At 35.3% G+C, this 24,354-nt stretch overlaps 1 protein-coding gene across 1 annotated transcript in view; it reads left to right on the forward strand.

Annotated features, from left to right (window-relative positions):
• Trpm7 (transient receptor potential cation channel subfamily M member 7) overlaps nucleotides 1-20,286 on the forward strand; it is a 40,073-nt gene extending 19,787 nt beyond the window's left edge. The window contains exons 13-22 of the mRNA XM_087910872.1: nucleotides 796-1,076; nucleotides 2,444-2,672; nucleotides 3,662-3,805; nucleotides 5,591-5,719; nucleotides 8,145-8,423; nucleotides 9,463-9,637; nucleotides 15,029-15,161; nucleotides 16,109-16,821; nucleotides 19,235-19,302; nucleotides 20,254-20,286. Coding sequence (XP_087766998.1) covers nucleotides 796-1,076; nucleotides 2,444-2,672; nucleotides 3,662-3,805; nucleotides 5,591-5,719; nucleotides 8,145-8,423; nucleotides 9,463-9,637; nucleotides 15,029-15,161; nucleotides 16,109-16,821; nucleotides 19,235-19,302; nucleotides 20,254-20,286 — 2,184 coding nt within the window. The remainder of the gene's footprint in view (nucleotides 1-795; nucleotides 1,077-2,443; nucleotides 2,673-3,661; nucleotides 3,806-5,590; nucleotides 5,720-8,144; nucleotides 8,424-9,462; nucleotides 9,638-15,028; nucleotides 15,162-16,108; nucleotides 16,822-19,234; nucleotides 19,303-20,253) is intronic.
• The last annotated feature ends 4,068 nt before the right edge of the window (nucleotides 20,287-24,354 follow it).

Genomic DNA, 24,354 nt, shown 5'->3' on the forward strand with positions numbered 1-24,354 from the left:
AAGAAGCCCTGTCTTAAGCCCTCTGCCTCCCCTAAAAGATTTGTTCAGCATATTAAAGATGAAAATATTATCCTTCCTAAATTTTGCTTTTTACTAATTTGTATTACTAGGTAAAAACTTTGATTTAGTAAGAATTATCTTTTGGTTTGGAACTTTTATACATTTTGACTTTATTTTTCCATGAATAAAATTATTATGAATTAATAATTGTATTGTTTGTCCAGTTTTAGCTACGATAATAGCCAGATTTAAAAATTAAGCAACTTTATTTTTTTATTATAATGTATACAACAAAATTTTATTAATTTAAATTTTATCAGATATTAGTTCAGATATTATGAATGTGTCTCACTCAGCCTTTTTGTTGAATTGACATTTTTATAAAATGAATTATGAATTATAATAAAAATAAAATTCATGGATTTTACATTATTTTTTACAGGCTGTTTATTTAAAAGTTTCGTTCAGCCATGCAGTAGTACTGCATGCCTTTAATCCTAGCACTCGGGGAGGCAGAGCAGTTGGATCTTTGTGAGTTTTAGGCCAGCCTGGTCTACAGAGCAAGTTCCGTGACAGCCAAGGCTACACAAAGAAATTCTGTCTCCAAAAAAGAAAAAAGAAAAAAAAAAGAGATGGTTGTCATATGACTCTTGTTATTACTGTCACTATTGGTTTAAGATCCTGGAGGTCAGATTCAAGCCTCTTTGCCTAGTAGACAGTCTGTGTCCTGCAGAGTTAAATCCCAGCCCTCATGTGGCCTTATTGTGAGTCTTACAATGTTTATTTCCCTTGAAGATGGATGCAACTATGGAAGAAGGGAAGAAGAAAAGAACCAAAGATGAAATTGTAGATATTGATGATCCAGAAACCAAGCGCTTTCCTTATCCTCTTAATGAATTATTAATCTGGGCTTGCCTTATGAAGAGGCAGGTCATGGCCCGCTTTCTATGGCAGCATGGTGAAGAATCAATGGCTAAAGCATTAGTTGCCTGTAAGATCTATCGTTCAATGGCGTATGAAGCAAAGCAGAGTGACCTGGTAGATGATACTTCAGAGGAACTGAAGCAGTATTCCAAGTAAGTGACATGAAAGTGTTTGTCTGCATGCTCTGGTTCTGTGCCTTTAAAGGGATGTTTGTAGGGTTGAGGAGGGTATTGAGTTTATTGGTGTAACCAAGACAAATATTTTAGGTACATTATGTAATTTTAAAAATTTGAAAGACTCTTGCTGTTTGATATGTTAAACATTTCAGAAAGCAAGAAAGAAATGGGAGAGTTAAATAAGTGTACCTAATAGTAATTATGTTAAGAATTCTGTTTGGAATGTAAAATAAGGAATGTGGAGCTGGAGATTTAGTTCAGCAGTTAAGAGAACTGGCTACTCTTCCAGAGGACCTGGATTCAATATCCAGCACCCACATGGTGACTCACAAGTTCCTGTAACTCCAGTTCCAGGGGCTCTGATGCCTTCTTCTGACCTTTGTGGACTCTGCACACTGCACACTTGTGGTGTACGTACATATACTTAGGTACACACATACCCATAAAAATTAACTTAAAGAAATTAAATTAAAGAAAATAAAGTTCTAGGATAATTTAAGAGTAGTTGGTTAAAAGTGTACTTTCTATACTGGGTGTGTAAATAAACTCAGTAGTATAGTTTCTTTAAAAAAAACTTTTTTTTTTTTGTTTATATGTATGGGTATTTTGCTTCCATGTTTGTCTTGTGTGCCTGATGCTCAAGGAGTCCTGAAGGGGAGTGTTATATCCCATGGGACAGAGTTACAGACAAATGTTATTCTCCATTTGGGTGCTGGGAATTGTGTATATTCCCAGGTCCTCTGGAAGAGCTACAAGTGCTCTTAACTGTTGAGCCATTTCTCCAGCTCTTAATTTTTAAATTATATTTTATTTATTCTTTTGGAGAGGGTAGTGGAATTTTTTGTTGTTGTTGTTTTTGGTTTCTTTTCTTTCTTTCTTTCTTTCTTTCTTTTTTTTTTTTTTTTTTTGTTGTTGTTGTTTTTTGAGACAAGGTTTCTCTGTGTAGTTTTGGAACCTGTCCCGGAACTCACTCTATAGATCAGGTTGGCCTTGAATTCACAGAGATCTGCCGACCCCTAAATCTCAGATGCTGGGCTTAAGGCTTGTGCCACCAGTGCCCAGCTGGTAGTAGAGTTTCTGATGTACTGTTTGTTTGTTTGTTTGTTTGGACAGGGTTTCTCTGTAGCTTTGCACCCTGTCCTGGAACTAGCTTTTATAGACCAGTCTGGCCTCAAACTCACAGAGTTCTGCCTCCCAAGTGCTGGATTTAAAGGTGTGTGCCACCACTGCCCGGCTTCTAACATGTTTGATCCTCAGCAAAAACAAAACAACCTTACAGTTTCTTTACCTGAGTATACTTCAGTGTTTTTTGTTGTTGTTCTTTATTTTGTTTTGTTCTGTAGTGATTTTGGCCAACTAGCAGTTGAATTACTGGAACAATCCTTCAGGCAAGATGAAACCATGGCTATGAAATTACTCACTTATGAACTGAAAAACTGGAGTAATTCAACCTGCCTTAAGTTAGCAGTTTCATCAAGACTCAGACCTTTTGTAGCTCACACCTGTACACAGATGTTGTTATCTGATATGTGGATGGGACGGCTCAATATGAGAAAAAATTCCTGGTATAAGGTATTTTAAAAATTAGATTTCGATTTAAAGTATATAATGAGATACATACTATATACAAATTAGCCTATACATATAGTAAAATTATTTTCTAGTATAATAGACAGCAATTAGAACTTGAGGAAATGAGTGATTATTAATTTGTAGAATTCCAGACCTGTCATCTGCAAACTTCATGTATTCAGGTATTTTGAATACATGTATCCATGTGTCTAGAGTATAACATAGATTAGTGCAGCATATCAATGTATACAGGATCTGAGGATAAGAATTTGGGCAAAATGGTTAGTCCTTTCAGTTTTGTCTTTATGAGAAATACTACTTTAAACTTCCTTTTTATTTTCTCATACATCTTTTAATACAGTAAAAAACTAGAAGGCAGAAGATTGTATAAGAGTGATATGTAAAGTTTTAGAAATAAACTTTGCTTTATGACTGAATAATGAGTCTTCATGCTATAGGAGAGGTCTCAGGTAAAATAACAACAGCACCTTCATAATGTTTAAGTTTCCTCTAAATAAAAGTATTTTTTAACAAATTATGATTTTGTTTAAAGGACAGTTCTGTATCGATTATTCAACCTATGCTGACACTACCATAGTACTTAGATGATACAGTATATAAAGAAAAATGAATTTTTAATTTTTTCTACAGTTTTGGGGTAAAATTGGCAGCACTCAAAAGATAATTCATGTGTAACTTACTGTTTTATTCTCAAAGGTTTTAAAATGGAAACTTTTTTGTCTCAAAATTCTAGGTCATATTAAGCATTTTAGTTCCACCTGCTATATTAATGCTAGAGTATAAAACCAAGGCTGAAATGTCCCATATCCCACAATCTCAAGATGCTCATCAGATGACTATGGAGGACAGTGAAAACAATTTTCACAACATAACAGAAGAGATACCCATGGTAAGGATGGAGGACCTCAGAGCAGATATGTGTTTGTTATGAGTAAATAGAAGCCAAATATATATATTTTTAATTTTAGGAAGTATTTAAAGAAGTAAGGATTTTGGACGGCAGTGAAGGAAAGAATGAAATGGAGATGCATATTAAATCAAAAAAGCTTCCAATCACACGAAAGTTTTATGCCTTTTATCATGCACCAATTGTAAAGTTCTGGTTTAACACGGTATGTTTCTGAGTTGTTATGTTCATGGTTTGGTTTGGTGGTTTGTGTGTGTGTGTGTGTGTGTGTGTGTGTGTGTGTGTGTGTGTGTGATTTTTTTTTTTTTTGGTTTGGTTTCTGAGATAGGTTTTCTTTGTGTAGCTCTGACTGTCTTGGAACTCATTCTTTAGACCAGGTCTGGCCTCGAACTCAGATATATCCGCCTGTCTCCCAAGTGCTGCAATTAAAGGCATGCACCACAAAAGATGCTTCTTAGAGAATTTTTAATCTGGAATTCATGTTAATGTTCATATAATTTAGATCATTGAAAATGCATTCCTTATTGAAAGAGCATTACATTTGGCATACTTCATCTAAGCTACTGATGTCTAGAATAATAAGCACTAACAAATTTTACTTCTGATTAGAACTAAAATTTTATTAAATAATGTTATAAGCATATGCCTTTCTAAAAGGTAACAAATATAAGCCAGTTGTGGTGGCACATGCCTTTAATCCCAGCAGGTGGATCCCTGGGAATTCAAGGCCAGCCTGCTCTACATAGAGAATTTCAGTACAGTCTTCAAAAGGCAAACAAACAGAAGGTAACAAATATAAATTTATATTAATATTAAAGTTGTGAATATAGCCCATTAATTAGTAGGGGTATATGCTTAGCATGTGTGGGATCCTACATTCAACCCCCAGTGCTTGATGGAGATAGGGAAAATCTAAAGTAATGCTGACAGCTGGCAACATGACTGTAAAGGTAGGAGAGAACCAGATCTACACTGTTGCCTTCTAACTTCCACATGTGCGCTCTCCCCCCCTCCATACACACACACACACCATAAGCATCAAACACAATCATAATAAACAAAAATAATGCTACAAGGTCAACTGAAAAGGATAAATTTGTAATTTGTGTTTTATGGTTCTGATAGCATTCAGAAATGTTCATAAATAAGTCTGCTGCTTTAAAATGGAAGGAAGAGACTAATCCAGACTTTATTTACAATGACCATTGCTATAGTCATGTGATCCATTGTTCTGCATTGGCCCTTCTCTTAATCTGTGGGGAAAATTTAGTGACAAAAGCATAAATTTATAAAAGTGTGTATCTATATGTTGAAATGTAGTTTTTACTCATTGTTGGTTCTCTAGTTAGAACATCTAGTTGGATGTCTGGTTGGGGGCATCTTTTAGGGAAGAACATATTTGTCTGAGAAGATAATTTTGGTTTATTTGAAACAGAGCTTTATCTTGAACTGGATATGTAAGCAAGGCTGGCCTTGAACTCCTGATCCTCGTGCCTCTGCTTCACAAGTGCTGCACTTAGAAGTTTCTGATGCTCGTCCATGGTGACGTGTGCCACCAAAGTAATGGTGTTTGTTCACTTTTATCAGTGCTAGACAGTTGCCACAGTTGACAAATGGTCTTGTGTTATGACGAATATTTTATAGTTCATTGCTTTTTCACTCATACTCATGCTTTATTACCCTGAGATTAATTCATTACATTTCTTTTTATGAAAATTTCTTGTCCCTTCTAGATGCAGATAGTGCAAACCTCTATGATCTGATCCCCTAATTCTGTCCCACTAGTGGAAGTAATGAGGATTGCTAACATTTGCATTCATTTTAGTGGCTGCTTAAAACAGCCAGCCAATGTTGCCACATGAATATTTGTCTTTACATTTCCCTAGTTTTCCATAGCTCAAATTAGATTTTGTGTATACAGAAATATGTCCATAATGTTTTGTTTTGTAATTAATTTTATTCATATAACTTTTATTTCTTTTTTTATTAGTTGGCATACTTAGGATTTCTGATGCTTTATACATTTGTAGTTCTTGTACAAATGGAACAGTTACCTTCAGTTCAAGAATGGATTGTTATCGCTTATATTTTTACCTATGCTATTGAGAAAGTCCGTGAGGTATGTCTAGTTTTTCTTTCCAGTAACTCTATGTATGTATGTATGCATGATGCATGCGAAATTCTTTAATTTTGTTGTGGTTATGGGTATGTTCTTGTAATTTCAGTGATACGTGAAAGTCTAGAGCTTGTTTATTTTGCCATTCTGAAAACCATGATCTTAAAATGGTTAAGCAGGACATTGTTGACACACACCTTTAATCCCAGCACTCTGAAGGCAGAGGCAGATGGATCTAGGCTAGTCTGGCAGATGGATAGGCTAGTTCCAGGACAGCCAGGGCTACACAAAGAAACCCTTTCTCAGGAAAACTAAACAAAATGGTTATTAGTAACTTATGTTCACTTTGCAACAATTAACAAATATAATAATTTTTCTCAAAATCAAAACAGATTTTATTTTTATCTTCCTCAAGTTTCACATGATCTCAGACACTCTTCAGAAGTAATGAATATGCATGGTGGTAGTCAGGTAAATTAAAGGTAGGTTTCCATTTAGCACTTAGGCTGTATAACCCCTGGAGTGCCCTGCATTGCCGCCATCACCAGTGGGATTTATTCGTGTCTCTTAAAATTGGCAATTTTCTAACACCATAATTTTGAGAAGGGGGAAAAAAAGTTTTGCTGTTCGTGACATGAGGCAGACAGTTGCTGTGGGTGTCATCAAAGCTGTGGACAAGAAGGCTGCTGGAGCTGGCAAGGTCACCAAGTCTGCCCAGAAAGCTCAGAAGGCTAAATGAATATTATCCCTAACACCTGCCACCCCAGTCTTAATCAGTGGTGGAAGAACGGTCTCAGAACTGTTTGTCTCAATTGGCCATTTAAGTTTAATAGTAAAAGACTGGTTAATGATAACAATGCATCGTAAAACCTTCAGAAGGAAAAGAGAATGTTTTGTGGACCATTTTTTTGTGTGTGGCAGTTTTAAGTTATTAGTTTTCAAAATCATTACTTTTTATTGGAAACAACTTGACCAAAAATCTGTCAAAGAATTTTGAGATCCATTAAAACAAGTTTAATGAGGGGGAAAAAAATCTTAGGACTGGGGATAGGAGTATACATCTATAATCTCAGCATTGGGAGGCAGGCTCAATGGTTTAGGAGTCAAGGATCATCTTCTGCTATACAGTGAATATGAGGACCTCTCTGGGCTCCTCGAAATCCTGTTTCGAAAATAAAATAAACATTTAGTTTATTTAGTTTTGTTTTTGTTTTTTGAGACTGGGTTTCTCTGTGTAAGTTTGGAGCCTGTCCTGGAACTCTCTCTAAACCAGGCTGGTCTCCAACTCAGAGTTCTGCCTTCCTTTGTCTCCCAAGTGCTGGGATTAAAGTCATGTGCCGCCACCACCCAGGTATTTATTTCATTTTATGTTTATGAATGTTTTAATGGTGCTTGTGTGTGAATCCATGTGTGTGTCTGGTGCCAGCTGAAGCCAGAAAAGGGCATCAGATCTCCTAGATGAGTTATGAGCTGCCATGTAGGTGCTGACAATCAAACCTAGGTCCTTTGGAAGAGCAACCAGTGTTCTTCACTGAGCCATCTCTCCAGCCCAAAAGACTCTTTTGTGTTGTGTTTTGTTTGCGCGTATGAATATGTACTATGTGCATGCCTGAGTATTTTCTGTTTAAACTAGTTGCTGTATACTTGTGAATAATTTTGTAAAAGTAGTTAGGCATAGTATTTCCCTTGTATTTGCTCCTGCAGGAGCTTATTAAAATACCTAATGATGGCAGTCCATGTGTTTTTGAAATCTGTTGTCAACATGGCTGAAATTAGTTTGTTTAATGGTAAGGAATTCATAGCATTTTTTGCATGTATTTATGAGAATGGCACTAATTGTATCTGCCTTTCGTGGGAAAGCAAAAGCAGGCATTACTATTGGGAAACACTTTGATATTGTATCTTTGAATATATTACTCAAAAGGTAATGCTTTTAATTACTTGGGTAGTAGATTTTTTAATAAGTTAGATATTTACAATCATTGGATTATTTACTTTCTGCAAATAAGGCAGTTTTGAAATGTATTGCCAGTATAGGCAAATACTATTTTGATTTGAAATAAAACATTTCAAAAGCATTTCTCATTCCAGCTTCCTACTTACATCAATTTGCTGAGCAAGTAATTTAAAAGAAGTCTGTTTCTGTTTGTGTGGTTTTAGGTTTTGTGACAGGCCCTCACTATATAGTTCTGACTGTCTCTGCCTTCTATGTTCTGGGATTAAATAGTTTAGCCACCATGCCTGCCCCCATGAGGAATCTTTTATCTGTTAATTTTTTATTTTATTATTAAATACATCTTCAGATACAAGATCTCAGATACTTTGAAACTAAAATATAGCTAAAATTCTTCTGTGGTGGTACAGTTGGATCCTATATATGTTTTAATTAAAGGACTTGATTTACCTTTTTTTCTTGTTAAATCTTTAGGTCTTTATGTCTGAAGCTGGGAAAATCAGTCAGAAGATCAAAGTGTGGTTTAGTGACTACTTCAATGTCAGTGACACAATTGCCATAATTTCTTTCTTCATTGGATTTGGACTAAGATTTGGAGCAAAATGGAACTTTATGAATGCATATGATAATCATGTTTTTGTGGCTGGAAGATTAATTTACTGTCTTAATATAATATTTTGGTATGTGCGTTTGCTAGATTTTCTAGCCGTAAATCAACAGGCAGGACCTTATGTAATGATGATTGGAAAAATGGTAAGTTGAAGTGTCTCCTGAAATGCATAAATTGTTTCTTTAAAATTATAAAAATATTTTAATATAGCTTTACCTGAACCCACAAATATCTGTTAGTTAGGTTTGTTTGCCTCATACTCTTAATCTGCATTCCTTAAGGATAGTCATCAATGTGTGTGTTTATGTGGAGTGTGTGATGTATGTGTGTGTGTCTGAGGGTGTTTATATACATATGTGGTGGACAGAAGATGACATTGGTTGTTTCTGTTACCCTTCATCTTATTCCCTGTGATAAGTGTCTCATTGACACTAACCTTTTCTCCTTCCCTTCTTTCTTCTCCTCTTTCTCTCCCTCACTTCACTCTCATCTTTACATCCCTATCCCTTCCTCCTTTTCTATTTTTTTGCTCCTGTAATTTTTCTTTAATTTCGAGATCATATTGAGCTATAAGAAATAATAATAATCCTGTTAGCTTTTATCTTGCTTCTTCCAAAGGTTGCATCTCAATTCTTTCCCTTTAAACTTTATCTTCCATGTTATTGACCTCTTATCTGTGCTGTACTCAAAAGGGTCTTTACGTTTCTTTATATTGAAGATTTGCATTGTGGTATATGTCTCTAGTCCCAGGTTCTGTGACGTGAGCAAAATACAGATATATGAGGCAAAGTGGAAGAAAGTCTGCACTTCCATTGTTAGTTAACAAGCTTTAAGAGTTGCATTTACTGAAATTAAGTCTCCAAATTTGCCCGTGTAACTATAGTTTTTGATATGTTTATTGGATAGGCTATATTTTGAACTACTGATAGTTTATTATAGAGTCAAAGACTCCTGTGATTTGCTTAGCTTCACTAATCATTTTTAAATATAATCTCCTTCATAAGGTTTATGAATTATGTAGTGATAACATTTTTCTGAATGCTATTATCAGCAATAAATGGATGCTCAAATATTCTACTATCTAGTACAACATTAGAAACACCTTTTAGGATGAAAATTTGTTACAGGACTTAAATTCTCTTGTGTCTTAACAGTATCCCCTCCCCCCCTTTTTTAAAACAGGTCGCCAATATGTTCTACATTGTAGTGATAATGGCTCTTGTATTACTTAGTTTTGGTGTTCCCAGAAAGGCAATACTTTATCCTCATGAAGAACCATCTTGGTCTCTTGCTAAAGATATAGTTTTTCATCCATACTGGATGATTTTTGGTGAAGTGTATGCATATGAAATCGATGGTAAGAATTTAATGTTTACAAAATCATCCTTTGATTATCTTGTAAAGTTAGAATTACATTCTAAATATATTGTATGCTTTCCAGTCAAACTTAAATGTCCTGCACAATGCATTAACACTAGAAAAAAAACAAAATATGTAATAAAAGTCTGCCCCAATCTTATTGGTTGGAAAGATACCTCTCAGGTAATGGAAGAGTGTACCATTATTAGCCTAGACAAAGCCAGGGAGGTCACTGACAGAAGTAATGGTCCTATGTGAAAACTGAAAAGCTTACATGATGGCAACCTTTTAAGGCAATAAGTGATTTTTTTTCAAGTTTATATCAAAATTTTGAAAACCTGAATAAACTGATAAATGAAGTAGCTCTTTCTGTTCAACTCAATCTTAGTTAAAAAACATTATGTCTGTTGCCCATTTCTGTGAGGTAAATTTTTAGTTTGACTGATTGGCAGCAACTTTCAGGAGTGTACTGACCTCTGCATCTGAGCTGTAGAGTACACTGTGTACTCTCTCTCCCTCTTCCTTGCCCCACACTTGGATCTCTCATACACAACCCTAGTAGCTAAAATAGTGATGTTTTATATACCTGTCAATTTTTATTCAATGACTTCTCATTCAGTGTCATTTTTCAGGGTTTTGTTGCCTGCAATTTTTCTAAGTGTCTTTTTGTATGGATATTATAAAACATATACATCCTGGGCAAAATGTCATAGAACTTTAGTCCCAACACTTGGGATGTAGAGACAGGAGGAGGATGTCTGATTTTTAAGGCAAGCCTCGTCTACATAGTAATAATCACAACTTCAGTGATGTATACATTTTAAAATAGTGACTAAATACTAGCTGTAAGTGTACTATAATTATGTAGAATTGTTCTCATTCATAATGGTTTTCATCCCTTCTCTATCCAAATAAATCTTGTGCTATTCCTTGTAATTGTGGTGGATATTAAAACTATGCCCTACCTAGCTTGTCCTAGCTTCAAAAGTATTTCATGTATGGATAATAGAAACAAGGAATTCAAATCTAGTCATTTTAAAAGATATAATTATAAGCCATGCAGTGGTGACACACGCCTTTAATACCAGCACTCGGGAGGCAGGGGCAGGTGGATCTTTATGAGTTTGAGGCCAGCCTGGCTTACAGAGTGAGTTCCAGGACAGCCCTAGAGAAACCCTGCTTCGGAAAACAAAACAAAATTTTAAAATACATATATTTATTTTTGATTATGTTTATATTTGTTTGTCTGTGTGTGGGTATGTGCACCTAAGTGCAGGTGCCTGTGAAAGCCAGAAACATGGGATCTATCTGAAGCTGCAGTTAGAGGTGGTTCTGAGTCACCCAACATAGGTGTTGTACTGAACTTGGATCCTCACTTTTAATCGTTTAGCTATCTCTCCAGACCCCAAATCTAGTAATTTTATATTTAAAATGCATTTTAGTACTCTTTGGAGACATAATGAAGTCTATAACTTTATATAGTTTACTGTGAATCTGTCATATTCTATTTAAGTTCAGTTTTTTATTATATAAATGCTGTATTTCACTGTATCTGGGGTTTTATCTAACCTGTCTTCAGATAGATGACCATGTACTAACCCTTGCTTATATACCGTGCAGTAGTATGGCAGAGCCCTCAGTGTTGGAGTCCTTGTAAAGCAGGCTCCAGTGGCGATCTGTCAAAGATCCGTATCTTTTAAACTCCTAAGCAGATTTGCATATGCTCAAATTTTCTGTTGAGACAAAGAACCTGGAACACTGAACTATTATGTTTAAAATTCTTTTCTCTCTTCCCAAAGTGTGTGCAAATGATTCCTCTGTCAAGGAAATCTGTGGTCCTGGCACATGGCTGACTCCATTTCTTCAGGCAGTCTACCTCTTTGTACAGTATATCATTATGGTTAATCTTCTTATCGCATTTTTCAAGTAAGAATTTATTTACATTATTTATTTGATACACAGTTCTCATTTTGAATGAGATACTGAGTTTTAAAATCTAAATTTTATTGAGACTTAAAGTATTAAAATATTTTGGAAAAATAAGACCTGATTTTTCAAATCAGAGGAATTCTAAATGTTAGGTTTTATTATTTTCAACATAAAATCCGTGTGTGTATTTGTATTTTATATCTGTACTCCTTCACATGCATATGTGCATAAGGATGTATATGATGTGGAGGGTGGAGGTAGATGTTGGGTGTGTTTGTTGAGCATTCTCTAGTTTAAATTTTATTTTTTATTTTCTGTGTTTAGGTATGCTTTTGCCTGCATGCGTGTCTACACCACATTCACGCAGTTAACAAACTGTTGTAAGCTTCCATGTGGACCTTGGAAAACAAACTCTGTGAAAGGACAGCCAGTGTAGTTAATGGCTTAGTTGTCTCTCTAACCCCTCCCCATTTTTTAAAAAGATTTATTTATTATGTATACAGTTCTGCCTGCATGTTTTTTTATATTCCACAAGAAGGAACCAGATCTCATTATAGATGCTTGTGAACCACCATGTGGTTGCTGGGAATTGAATTCAAGACTGCTATAAGAGCATCCAGTGCTCTTAACCTCTGAAACCATCTCTCCAGCCCCAATCTCTACCTTATTTTTAAAGAATGGGTCAAAAGACTGGTGAGATGAGTTGATAAAGGTGCTTATTAACAAGTCCCCAGGACCTACATGGTGAGGAGACCTGTGCACATACACCTGCACATAACACACATAGGGAAAAAAATGTTTCAAAATTTTTTTATCTTTATCTCATATTTTTCTTGGGTTGCTAGAGAATTGCAGAAAAACACAGAACTTAACAGGAATTACACTTAATATTTAGGTTACATTCATATAACATTTTTGGGAATATATAAATTGTGGTTCTCAAAATAATCTTACTCTGTGTGTGTGTGTGTGTAAATGTGCACATATTTTTTGAGACAGTTCTGGCTGTCCTAGAACTATCTTTGTAGACCAGGTTGCCCTGCCTGTAGATCCACCCCCCTCTGCATCACCTCACCTAACAGTTTTATGTTTCAGCAGTTTTTAATGACTATGTCATTCTACATGATCTAGACCATATTTCATGCCAGCATATTAAACTGCTCCACTAGATTATCATTTTTTTACTGCTAAACATTTTTTTGAAAAATTTTTTTTCTTTTCTCAATGTTCAGAACTGTTGAGGATATGTACTTCTAGGGCTGTTTGACTTTAAATCAAAATAAGGCTGTGTCCCTAGCTATGTAAACCAGGCTGGCCTCAAACTCACAGTTATCTGTCTGCTTCTCTCTCCCAAATGCTAGGGTTAAAGACTGTTTTATCCATTACATATAGTTCTGTAAAAGCCTCAAGCCATTCCTTTCCTTCCCATTTTTCTAAGGTCATTATTAAGGTCCTCAACAATATCAACCTTTATGTTACATATAGTTTTTCATTTACATTTTTTGAATGAAAGTGTACTCAAGTATGTAGTATAGAATTAAGGTGAAATATTTGATATTTAAATTTTTTAGAATATAATTGCTTTATTTTTGTTCATTATTCTAGTAATGTATATTTACAAGTGAAGGCAATTTCCAATATTGTATGGAAGTATCAGCGTTATCATTTTATTATGGCTTATCATGAGAAACCAGTTTTGCCTCCTCCACTTATCATTCTCAGCCATATAGTTTCTCTGTTTTGCTGTGTATGTAAAAGAAGAAAGAAAGATAAGACTTCTGATGGACCAAGTAAGTAAAATAAATTAAGGCAAATGTTTTTTTTGCTTCTCAATATTATACTTGAATGCTAAATATTGATTTTAGAGATAACCTATTAGATTAGTTATTGTGAAAATTCTAAATTTGTCTCAATATAAAGCAATTTTAGGTACAGTTTGAGTGTCTGCAAATAAGAACAGAACTATGATAATTTGGATATTAAAGACCAATCTTTTTAAGAACTAGAGTGAGCACATAAAGTGATAGCTATGAAATCAAACTGGCCAGAAAACAACTAGAATTAAAAGTAAATTACTACAAGTGTTTCATAAAGTGCAAATAACTAGACACAGCAGGAAAACACCTGAGTCTGGGTAGAGTGTGATGACATGGTTTGGAGATATTTTGGTTGGTAAGGGCACCTACTTTCCTCATCTGCTACTTTCTCTTTATTAGGCCAAATAGTATTTTTTTCTTCTTCTTCTTCTTTGAGATAGGGTTTCTCTGTGTATTTTGGAGGTTGTTTTGGAACTTTAGACGAGACTACCTTTGAATTCACAGAGATCCACCTGCCCCTGCTTCCTGAGTGCTGAGATTAAAGGCGTGTGCCACCACCGCCCAGCCCAAATAGTATTATTGATTATTTTTATTTCAAGTATAATAGTCTTCTTCTATGTCACATATAAATGTTATATCAGATACAGAGAACAGAACGGTTTTTTTCAGCTGGGTTTGGTGGCACATACCATTAATCCCAGCACTAGGGAGGCAGAAACAAACAGATCTCTGTGAGTTTGAGAATATCCTGATCTTTGGAGAAAGTTCCAGTAGCCAGGTCTGTTACACAGAGAAACCCTATCTTGAGGGAAAAACAAACAAATTTTAAAATATGTTAACTTTAGCAACACTCTAACTTTCTACCAGTCAAAAGGTTAAGTGTCTTCAGATCAATTTAGATCATAGCTGAGATGTCTTTTCTGTCTATTTCAAAAATGTCTTGATTTATGACTTTTTCTGTTCTATTACTATGAAAATTTCATAAAACTGCTTCCATGTTTTAACATGGAATTTGGGTAATCTAAATCTCTGTTTCTGGGCCATTGTAACTCATATTTGGCCTTAGAACAAACTGTTGATCATTTAAACACTAGCAAAACAATATGATCATAAAAATCAATTTGATATTTAACTTCTTTGGGGAATGGTCCCTCAGGGTTTTTTGTTGTTCTTATTAAAAATAGTAACTTATTTCATTTTACCTGTTCTTGAAACCCATTCTCCCAAATTAATGCATCTTTATACAACCTGCGGTAAATCAACAAGTCAGTTATATTTAAATTTTTTGTGGTTTTCTTTCTCATAAAATTATTTCTTAAATTTCTCCTACATGATACATGATCAGAGAACTAAGCAAGAAATAGGAAAGACATAGTATGAAAGAAGGAAGTAAAAGGAGACAAAATACCTAAAACTTGGACATGGTTTGCATGCCTTTAATCTCAGCATTTGGGAGGCAGAGGCAAGGGGATGTGTGTGAGTTCCAGGACTACGTAAAGAGACCCTATCTGTTAAATAAATAATTGTCTATCAAATAAACAAAAAAAAATGAATAAGTAGAAAGAGAAAGACACAAGCTGAAATCTGAAAACCTGGTGGGTAGTGTTCATTGTGTTCTAATTTTTTTCTGGTCTTTTCCTTAGAACTTTTTTTAACAGAAGAAGATCAAAAGAAACTCCATGACTTTGAAGAGCAGTGTGTTGAAATGTATTTTGATGAAAAGGATGATAAATTCCATTCTGGGAGTGAAGAGAGAATCCGTGTCACTTTTGACAGGTAGGTAGGCTTTTTAATTATTACTGGCTGTATGTTAAAATGGATCCTGTTAGTTGATATATGTTCTCTGTTCAGTGTAGTTTATCAGGTAAAAAACTTTGTATTACACACATTGGGAAATCAGGTCAGTTCTTTATATTTTATTACATGTAACACAGTAGATCTCTTGTTACAAGCTTTTATTTTATGTACATGAGTGTTTTATATACAAGTGTGTGTGTGTGTGTGTGTTCATGTGGAGGTCAAAAGAAGCCATTGATCTCCTGGAACTGGGGTTCCAGATAGTTATGAGCCACTGTGAGGGTGGTGGGATTCAAATCCTAAGTCCTCTGGAAGACCAACAAGTGCTCTTTAACCACTGAGCCACCTGTCTAGCCCCTTACTTTATTCTTTAGTGATGCTAGGGGTCAAGCTCATGCCCACACTTACCAGGAAATGCTTATACCTCTTAGTCTGGTCCTCAGCGCTCTTGTTTTTTGACTGTAGTTACAAGGAGAGAAGAGTTGGTATTCTTAACTATTCAAGAAGATAAAAGTAATATTTTCATAACTATTTTAAGGCTTTTTTTACAATGTTTTTGTTTCATATTAGAAGCATGTGGTATTTGTGTATGACACCGATGGTAGTCCTTTGTATATAGTTTTATATGCATTTGAAGGAGTGAACTCAGATAGCAGATCTCTGTGAGTTTGAAGCCAGCCTGGTCTACAGAGTAAGTTCTAAGACAGTCAGGACTACACAGAGAAACCCTGTCTCAGGAAAAAAAAAAAGTACTGTTCCTGTGTATACATGACATGTGGAGGGCACGTTTGCCATGGCTTCAGTGAAGACGACAACGTTTTCTCCTGACCAGATTACAGAGCTCAAACTTCGGTCTTTAATGAGCCATCTCCCTGTCCCATCTACATTATTTTTAACATCTGAAATGCCCTTTTGTCCCCCTACAGAGTGGAGCAGATGTGCATTCAGATTAAAGAAGTTGGAGATCGTGTCAACTACATAAAAAGATCATTACAGTCTTTAGATTCTCAAATTGGCCATCTGCAAGATCTCTCAGCCCTGACAGTAGATACATTAAAAACACTTACAGCCCAGAAAGCTTCAGAGGCTAGCAAAGTTCACAATGAGATCACTCGAGAATTGAGTATTTCCAAACACTTAACCCAGAATCTTATTGATGACGTTCCTGTAAGACCTATGTGGAAGAAGCATAGTGTTGTGAATACACTGAGTTCCTCTCTTCCTCAAGGTGATCGTGAGAGTAATAATCCTTTTCTTTGTAACATTTTTATGAAAGATGAAAAAGACCCCCAGTATAACATATTTGGTCAGGATTTGCCTGTGATACCCCAGAGAAAAGAATTCAACATTCCAGAGGCTGGTTCCTCCTGTGGTGCCTTATTCCCAAGTGCTGTTTCTCCCCCAGAATTAAGACAGAGGCGACATGGGGTAGAAATCTTAAAAATATTTAATAAAAATCAAAAATTAGGCAGTTCACCTAATAGTTCACCACATATATCATCCCCACCAACCAAATTTTCTGTGAGTACTCCATCTCAGCCAAGTTGCAAAAGCCACTTGGAATCTGCAACCAAAGATCCAGAACCTGTTTTCTATAAAGCTGCAGAAGGAGATAACATAGAATTTGGCGCATTCGTGGGTAAGTTTGGCAAACTATTGCTGCATATTAGTGTTGCTTTTGATGTCAGAAACACTACCTTAGAAAAGTAATTAGCTAATTAATAAAAATTTACTGTAAGACAGGTTGCCATTAATTACATACTTATTTGGGAACTGTCTTTTGAATTTAATACATATTCAGTTGGATTTGTCAATTGTTAGAAGGGTCTGAGTGATTTGTGAGTGGTAGGTACTAGGGTAAAAGTAAAAAGGTATAAGGGAGGTTATGACACCAATATGAATAGGACCAATGTGTACTTTCATATACAACCAAGACAGTGTTGAAAGTGACTATATACTACAAGTAATTACGTTAAGATTAGAGGGACAGCACATAGATTCATTACTTTATACAGTAGGCATTATAATCATATTAAAAACTTTAATAAAAACAGAAAAATAAATGGTTCACCTAAAAGCAACTTTTGTTACCCTACCAATCAAATACATGTCTATATTTATGGTCTACTCAATTCCATATCTAAAGATGAGAATATTTCTAGATAGATGATTTTTCTTAAGCTTTTTCTTTATTTTATGTGTATGAGTTTTTGCCTGCAAATGTCTGTGTACCATGGGTATGCCTGTTGCCCACAGTGGTCAGAAGAGGATATCAGTTCTTTTGAAAGTGGAGTTATGGATGGTTGTAAGCTATGTGGGTGTTGGGAACTGAACCTGGATATCTTCAAGACTAACAAGTGTTCTTAATTGCTGAGCCATCTCTCTAACCCCATCTCTCACTTTTATCAGCTATTTTGTGCACTAAAGAACCAGCACGAAGGAGCTATCTTTTAAATTCTTTCCACCTCCTTTCCCACACACTTCCCTGAGCATTGGCTACTGGGTTAATAATATCTCGTTTAAGGGTTAGCACTCACAGTCATTTATTCTCAACTCCTTCAACAATTATGGGCTGCCGCCCACTGCTAAAAGAAGCTTCTCTGACCATGGTTGAGAGCCTCCCAGGTCTCTGGGTGCAAACAGACATTTAGAACAGTTAGCAAAGTAACAGACATGGGTTTACAATGTCAGGCATGGATCTCTTATGGAGCAAGGCTGAGATCCATTAGAAAGTAGTTCATTCTACAGCATTCATTCCACTGTTGCACCAGAAAAGATTGTTGCAAAAGAAAAGTCTTTTACATAATAGTGATAGCATAAGTAAAGTAATGGGGAAAAATGCTCTTTTGACAGTAATCATGTTAATAACATTTGTGAAAATTACTTGATCAGGAAAGGGACGGAGGGCTAGACTGTAGTAAAATAAAGTGTAAATGTGAAGAGTTGGACAATTACCTGAAAGCTTAAATGTGTTAAATGTTTAAATGGTAATACAGACATAAGCATATTTAAATGTTAACAGCATGCCATATAGAGGAGAATAAACAACTGAAGAGAGAAGATGTTATAGGGCTAGCTGAGCTCTGTGATATGGAAGAATATAGTGTTCTAATTGTCTTCTGATAGAGTATTAAAGTATTTAAGGAGGTTTTTACTGTTCTCTTAGAGTAATATTCATACTATTACAAGGTCTACCTGAGGCCTTTTGCCTTTCTTGTCTGACTTTGTCCATTGCCTTTTTATTCTACTCTTTAACTGTTTTTCTAGCTTTTCCCAACCTACGAATTTACCTAGTCATGGACACTGTTATTATTATTATTTGGAAAATCTGTTAATAATACCATGTAGAATATCCATATTAAGGCCAACCTGGCATGTTATCTAGGTATCAGATTACTGGTATTTATTATAAGTTTATATGGTTAATTAAATAATATTTCCTACATTAAATCTATCCCAATCTTACCAAGTCTAAGTTTCCCTTAAACTTGGTTGAGTATCTTGTTGCTCCTTCCTTTATCCTCCTTGTGCTGGGATACAGATGTTTGCCACTAAGCCTGACTCAGTCTATTTTGTACTTCATTAGTAAGAGTAAAATGTCCCCTTCTAATGCTAAGGTTGACTTAGATTGTTTGCGGGGTTCTCAATTGGAGGCCTTTTTTGTTTGCTGTTGGACATCTTTCTGGTAGGTATTTTCAGTGTGACCTATAAAAAGAGCTAAAGGAGGGGCTGGAGAGATGGCTCAGCCGTTAAGAGCATTGCCTGCTCTTCCAAAGGTCCTGAGTTCAATTCCCAGCAACCACATGGTGGCTCACAACCATCTGTAATGGGGTCTGGTGCCCTCTTCTGGCCTGCAGGCATACATGCAGGCAGAATATTGTATACATAATAAATAAATCTAAAATAATTTTAAAAAAGAGCTAAAGGAAAGTTTACAGAGCCTGAAAACTACTTTAAAAAGTCAATATAAATCATTTGTTTCTAAGAGTTTACTTCATCTAATAGGGAAGAAAAAGTTTCATTGTAACCTTTTTTCCTTTTCCCCTGTTAAGGACACAGAGATAGTATGGATTTACAGAGGTTTAAAGAAACATCAAACAGAATAAAAGAACTGTTATCCGTAAGTGACACTTTTAAATGTCCGCACAACTAAATGTAATTTCACTTTTGTGATCATTTTTTCTAAATAGAACTGAACTTTTCAGTAAAAATAGGTTAGCAGAGATTGTCATTAGTATGATTATCATACACTTGAAACTGTCAGATACCTGAAACTATTATCATTATATGATTACCTCAGATACCTGAAATTGTTAGGCTTCAAAGAGAAACATGAAAAGGTTCAAATTAGCATGCATTTTTGTTAACTAAAATGTTTAACAGTTTTTTAAATAAGGGCTTTTCCCTGTTCATTTTCTATGGAGTTATTACTGAGCTTAACTTTTCTTTAAGGACCCAAAGTTTCTTAGAACACAATCGTTCCTTTCAAAAAACTTGGAATCTAGAAGTTAAAAGGCTATATATGATGTACATATATAGAGTATTAAATAAATTCTAATGACATCTAATGAATGAATGGAACACATGACAAAAAAAACAAAAAGATGTATTTCTTGCCTGAAAAGTAGTTTTTATTTCTGTTGCTTTCATAAATCTCCCATAGCTACTCATCACCTCAAGAACAGTGATGTAGCTACACCATGAGTTTCTTAAAGTGCTTTAACTCCTCTATTCCCTAAAGAACTTACATTTTAGAAATGGTCAAATAACAAATACAGGAAACAAGATTTGTTCCTAAAGATACAGAAATATAATAACTGACATGCTCTCTGAGTCATCACTCATATGATCCAAAGTTAACTGTGTCATTGGTGTCAGGCATATTGTATACTGCCCTGAATATAAAGGGAGACTCAGATGCATTGTTACTAAAATGATGATCTACTGAGTAGATGCTGTAAACTCATAATTTAATTGATGAATATATGCAAATTGAGAAGTGATGATTCTATATTTACTTTCTATTTGCCTTAAAGTATGAAAATAGTTGTATGATTTTCTTGCTTCAAAGGTTGATATAAAACATGATCGTCGGGATTCATAGGTGCCTAAATATCCAGTAACATCTTATTAATGTGTGGGAGTCAGAAGCTGAGTTTAGCATCCACATAAACCTTTAAAGGAGGTGGTCCATAAGTTTAGTGGTCCCGTCCTGACACTGTTCTTTATTCACAGTTCCTCCTCACTACATTTTAAATCTTAGTGGTATTTTTGAGACAATCTCATGAAACCTAAGCTTAGACTGATTTCTAAATCCTTATCTGCCTTGCCTCTACTTCCCAAGAATGGAATTGTAGGCACGTGCTATTACAATCAGCTTCTTTGCACAGTATTTTCTATTCACTTTAGTTCTGTCGGCATACTTATAAAGTTTTGAATATTTTCATTATATGATAATTTTGAAGGAGAAAGCTAGATAAGTGGGTTGGATGCATTTTAGCTGTCACATGATACATGATAATGAAGTGGACTTTTTAGGTAAATGAAGTACTCTGGATATTCTTAAGTGTTAGGAAAGGTGTTATCTGAAATTATTTTATATTAGCATATTTTTATCATATTTTCATATATTCAGTATATTGTATATTGTGAAGAGTGAGCAACATCAAAGCCAGAGATGCTTAGTTTTTTTGAGGTAATAATTTACAGTAATGTTTTGGTGACCGAAGTTCAGAAATACTTTAAAGGTTGTGTAATATTCTTAGGGTTGATAAAGTAACAGTATGGAGCTAGAGAGATTACTCATTAGTTAGGAGCACTTGCTGCTCTCCCAAAGGATATGAATTTGGGTCCTGGAACCTATATCAGCTCAAGGAGATCCCATCGTTTTTTTCTGGCCTTTGTGTGCAGCATGTGTATATGGCATGAACACAGGCAGACATTCATAAAAATAAAACTTTAAAAAGAAAGTGGTGTGATGCCTCTCCCTAATTGTTTAATGGGATTCATTAGTTTGTTTGGAAAGAAGAAAGTCAAAGTGAAGTAACTATTAGATACTAACATATTTTGTAGCTAGAATAATTAAAACAAAAATATTTAATTAAATATCATTGCTGTTGAAGTAAACCTTGAACAAAACAATTTAGTAGGAGGGCTGAATTTGAAATTAATATAGGAAGTGCTTTGTTAGTATAATGGAGAATTGGGTAGAAATTTGAAAGGACTGTCATCATAATTTTTATAAATTTGGATGAATCTTAGAGCTAAATATAGAAAGTCTAATCATAGAAAATTTTAATAAAAATGCAAAATAATTATTAGGCCAGAAAGGCAGCAAGCATTTTAAAATGTATGAATAATATAAACAAAATGAAAGCTTCAGAGACACTGAAATACTGTATCCATGTGTCAGAACAAATTCAAAGAGAAGTCAAGGTTTGTCACATAGCTCCTACAAAGCAATACGTATCAAGCCACGTGGCAATACTTTTTTCTTTATAAAGTAATAGTGGTTTTGTTTTCAGTTTCCACAGTTTTTTATATTTTTCCAAACATCTTGAGAATATGTATTAGTATTAAAAGGATTCATTCAGATGAGTAGGTAGTTTTCGAGATTCAAGATCATGTAGCCAGATCTGTGTTATATACCTTTTAATGCTCGAGTCGAATAAAGCATATTGAGTTAGATCAGAAGAATTTCTATGCAGTACAGTGACTTGAAGTTCAATTGTTTTTAAAATTTTATGTGCATACATATTTATGTTTATATGTACACACATCTATATAATCTGTACAGAATGATACTCCTTCTGAAAACACTTTGAAACATGTTGCTGCTGGATATAGTGAGTGTCATAAGACTTCTGCTTCTCTTCATGCAGAACAAGGTGAGTGTTTTGACCTTATGAATTCTTTTAACAAACATACTAAGCTTATACATTATATATATATATTGGTTTTTTGAGACAGGGTTTCTCTGTAGCTTTGGAGTCTGTCCTGGAACTAGCTCTTGTAGCCCAGGCTGGCCTCGAACTCACAGAGATCCGCCTACCTCTGCCTCCCGAGTACTGGGATTAAAGGTGTGCACCACCACTGCCCAGCTTTAAGTATATATTTACCAAGTACCTTAGTAATAAATGGTATGTGAGTCAAAAGTTGAAAATCCTGGTCAACAATAGTTAGTGTGACCTTGGAAATGAGTAATGTAATTCTTACATTTTTCTCTCTCACATACAAACACATATGAATATGATAAATATATGTATGATTATTTAGTCAGAAAAGATGAAATTCAAAGATCTTTTACATCTAATTTTAACATTTACAGATAGCATCAGTTTTTCAACAACTTTATTTTTGTAGTTTAACCTGGTTAAAATACACTTTGAAAAATTACCTCTTCTCTTTCCAACCATACATAGAACCACTATTTTTTTGTCTGCATTTAGCTAGTGTATCCATTTTGTGGCCTGAATGTCATCTTCACCTATGGATAGCTACAAATTTAGGCCAACACAAAATAGTGACTTAGTAGAGCATAAGCATTTTGATTTTATTAGTCTTAATTATGCAATTTTTTAAAATTAATTTTTGAAAAAACTTTTCTCATTTTAGATACCAATCCCAGTTCCCACTCCCTCTCCTCTTTCTGCTCCCTCCATCTCCTCCCCCTCTACTTCACCCCCATCCATTCCTCAGAGAGGATAAGGTTTCCCATGAGATGTCAACAAAATCTAGCACATTGCTTTGAGGCAGGACTAGGCCCACCCCTAGGCTGTGCAAGGTATTCCTCCAAAGATAATGGATTCCAGAAAGCCAGTATAAGCAGTAGGGATAAATCCTGGTCTCACTGCCTGTGACCCCACAGTCTGCCCCAGCCATATAACTGTCACCCATATTTGGCCCTATGGTGGTTCCAGTGAGCTCGCATTAGCTCAGGTAAACTGTTTCAGTGGGTGTCCCCATCGTGGTCTTGACCTCTTTGCTTATACTATTGCTTCTCCCTCTCTTCGACTGGACTTTAGGAACTCAACCCAGTGCTCCACTGTGGTTCTCTGCCTTTGCTTCCATCATTTGCTTGATGAAGGTTCTATGATGACTTTTAAGGTAGTCATTACTCTGACTACAGGACAAGGCCAGTTTGGACACCCTCTCTACAATTGCTTAGCGTCTTAGCTGGGGTCATCCTTGTGGGTTTCTGGAAATTTCTCCAGTGCTAGGTTTCTTGCTAGCCCCATAATGACTCCTTCAATCATGATATCTCTTTCCTTGCCCTCTGTCTCTGTCCTTTCCCCATCTTGACATCCGGTACCTTCAATTCCACTTTCCCTTTCCTCTACTCCTCTCCTCCTTCCCTGCATGAACTTAGTAAATGATTACATTGTATCACAGTATCAGAGGTTGGGCGTGTCTGCTAATTTTCATGCTTATGCAATCATTTATAACAATATATGTTTTACTATTTTCTATAATTTATACAAAAGATAGCATATTGTTCTTTTGTACTACTAGTTTTTCATTTCCTGTATCATGGTGATATTTCCATATTAAGTATTTTTTCTTGTTTGTTTGAGACAGGAAATCAAAACTCCCTCAAACTCTCTGTGTAGCTAAGGGTGTCCTTGAATTCCTAAATCTTCTACCTCAGCCTCCTATTGCAGGGATTACAGGTGTGTCATCATGCCTTGTTTTTGAGATCAGTCTTCACTGTAGCCCAGGCTGTTTCCAATCTTTGAACTCAAGTGGTCCTCCTGTCTCAGTGTCCCTAGTTGCTGGTAGTACAGGTGCATAGCACCATACCTGGCTTTGTTTTTATATAAATGCCTATAATTGAAAGGCTGAATAGTTGTGACTTGTGACGTTTTCCTTTTAAAATCAGCGCTTCCTTGTCCCCTCACAATCACTTCTTTTAATCTGTTTCAGTACACTGAGTTTAGCCAGTATATATTACTGTAGGAATTCAGGTTGGTTTGGCAACATCATATATAATTACTATAGTGAGTGATAGCAAATTCAAACCTAAAAATCATGTCAACAGCTGCAGAAATGGCATTTGATAAAGTTGAGCCATCTGCTCATGAATAAAACTTACATAGTAATGCAAGAATGGAGTTCTTTAATGACAATAAAAGTTATCTGTAAGAACTTATCACAAATCTCATATTCCATGTCA

The sequence above is a fragment of the Myodes glareolus genome, chromosome 10 (assembly GCF_982192425.1).
Source record: "Myodes glareolus chromosome 10, mMyoGla1.1, whole genome shotgun sequence".
Taxonomy (NCBI): domain Eukaryota; kingdom Metazoa; phylum Chordata; class Mammalia; order Rodentia; family Cricetidae; genus Myodes; species Myodes glareolus.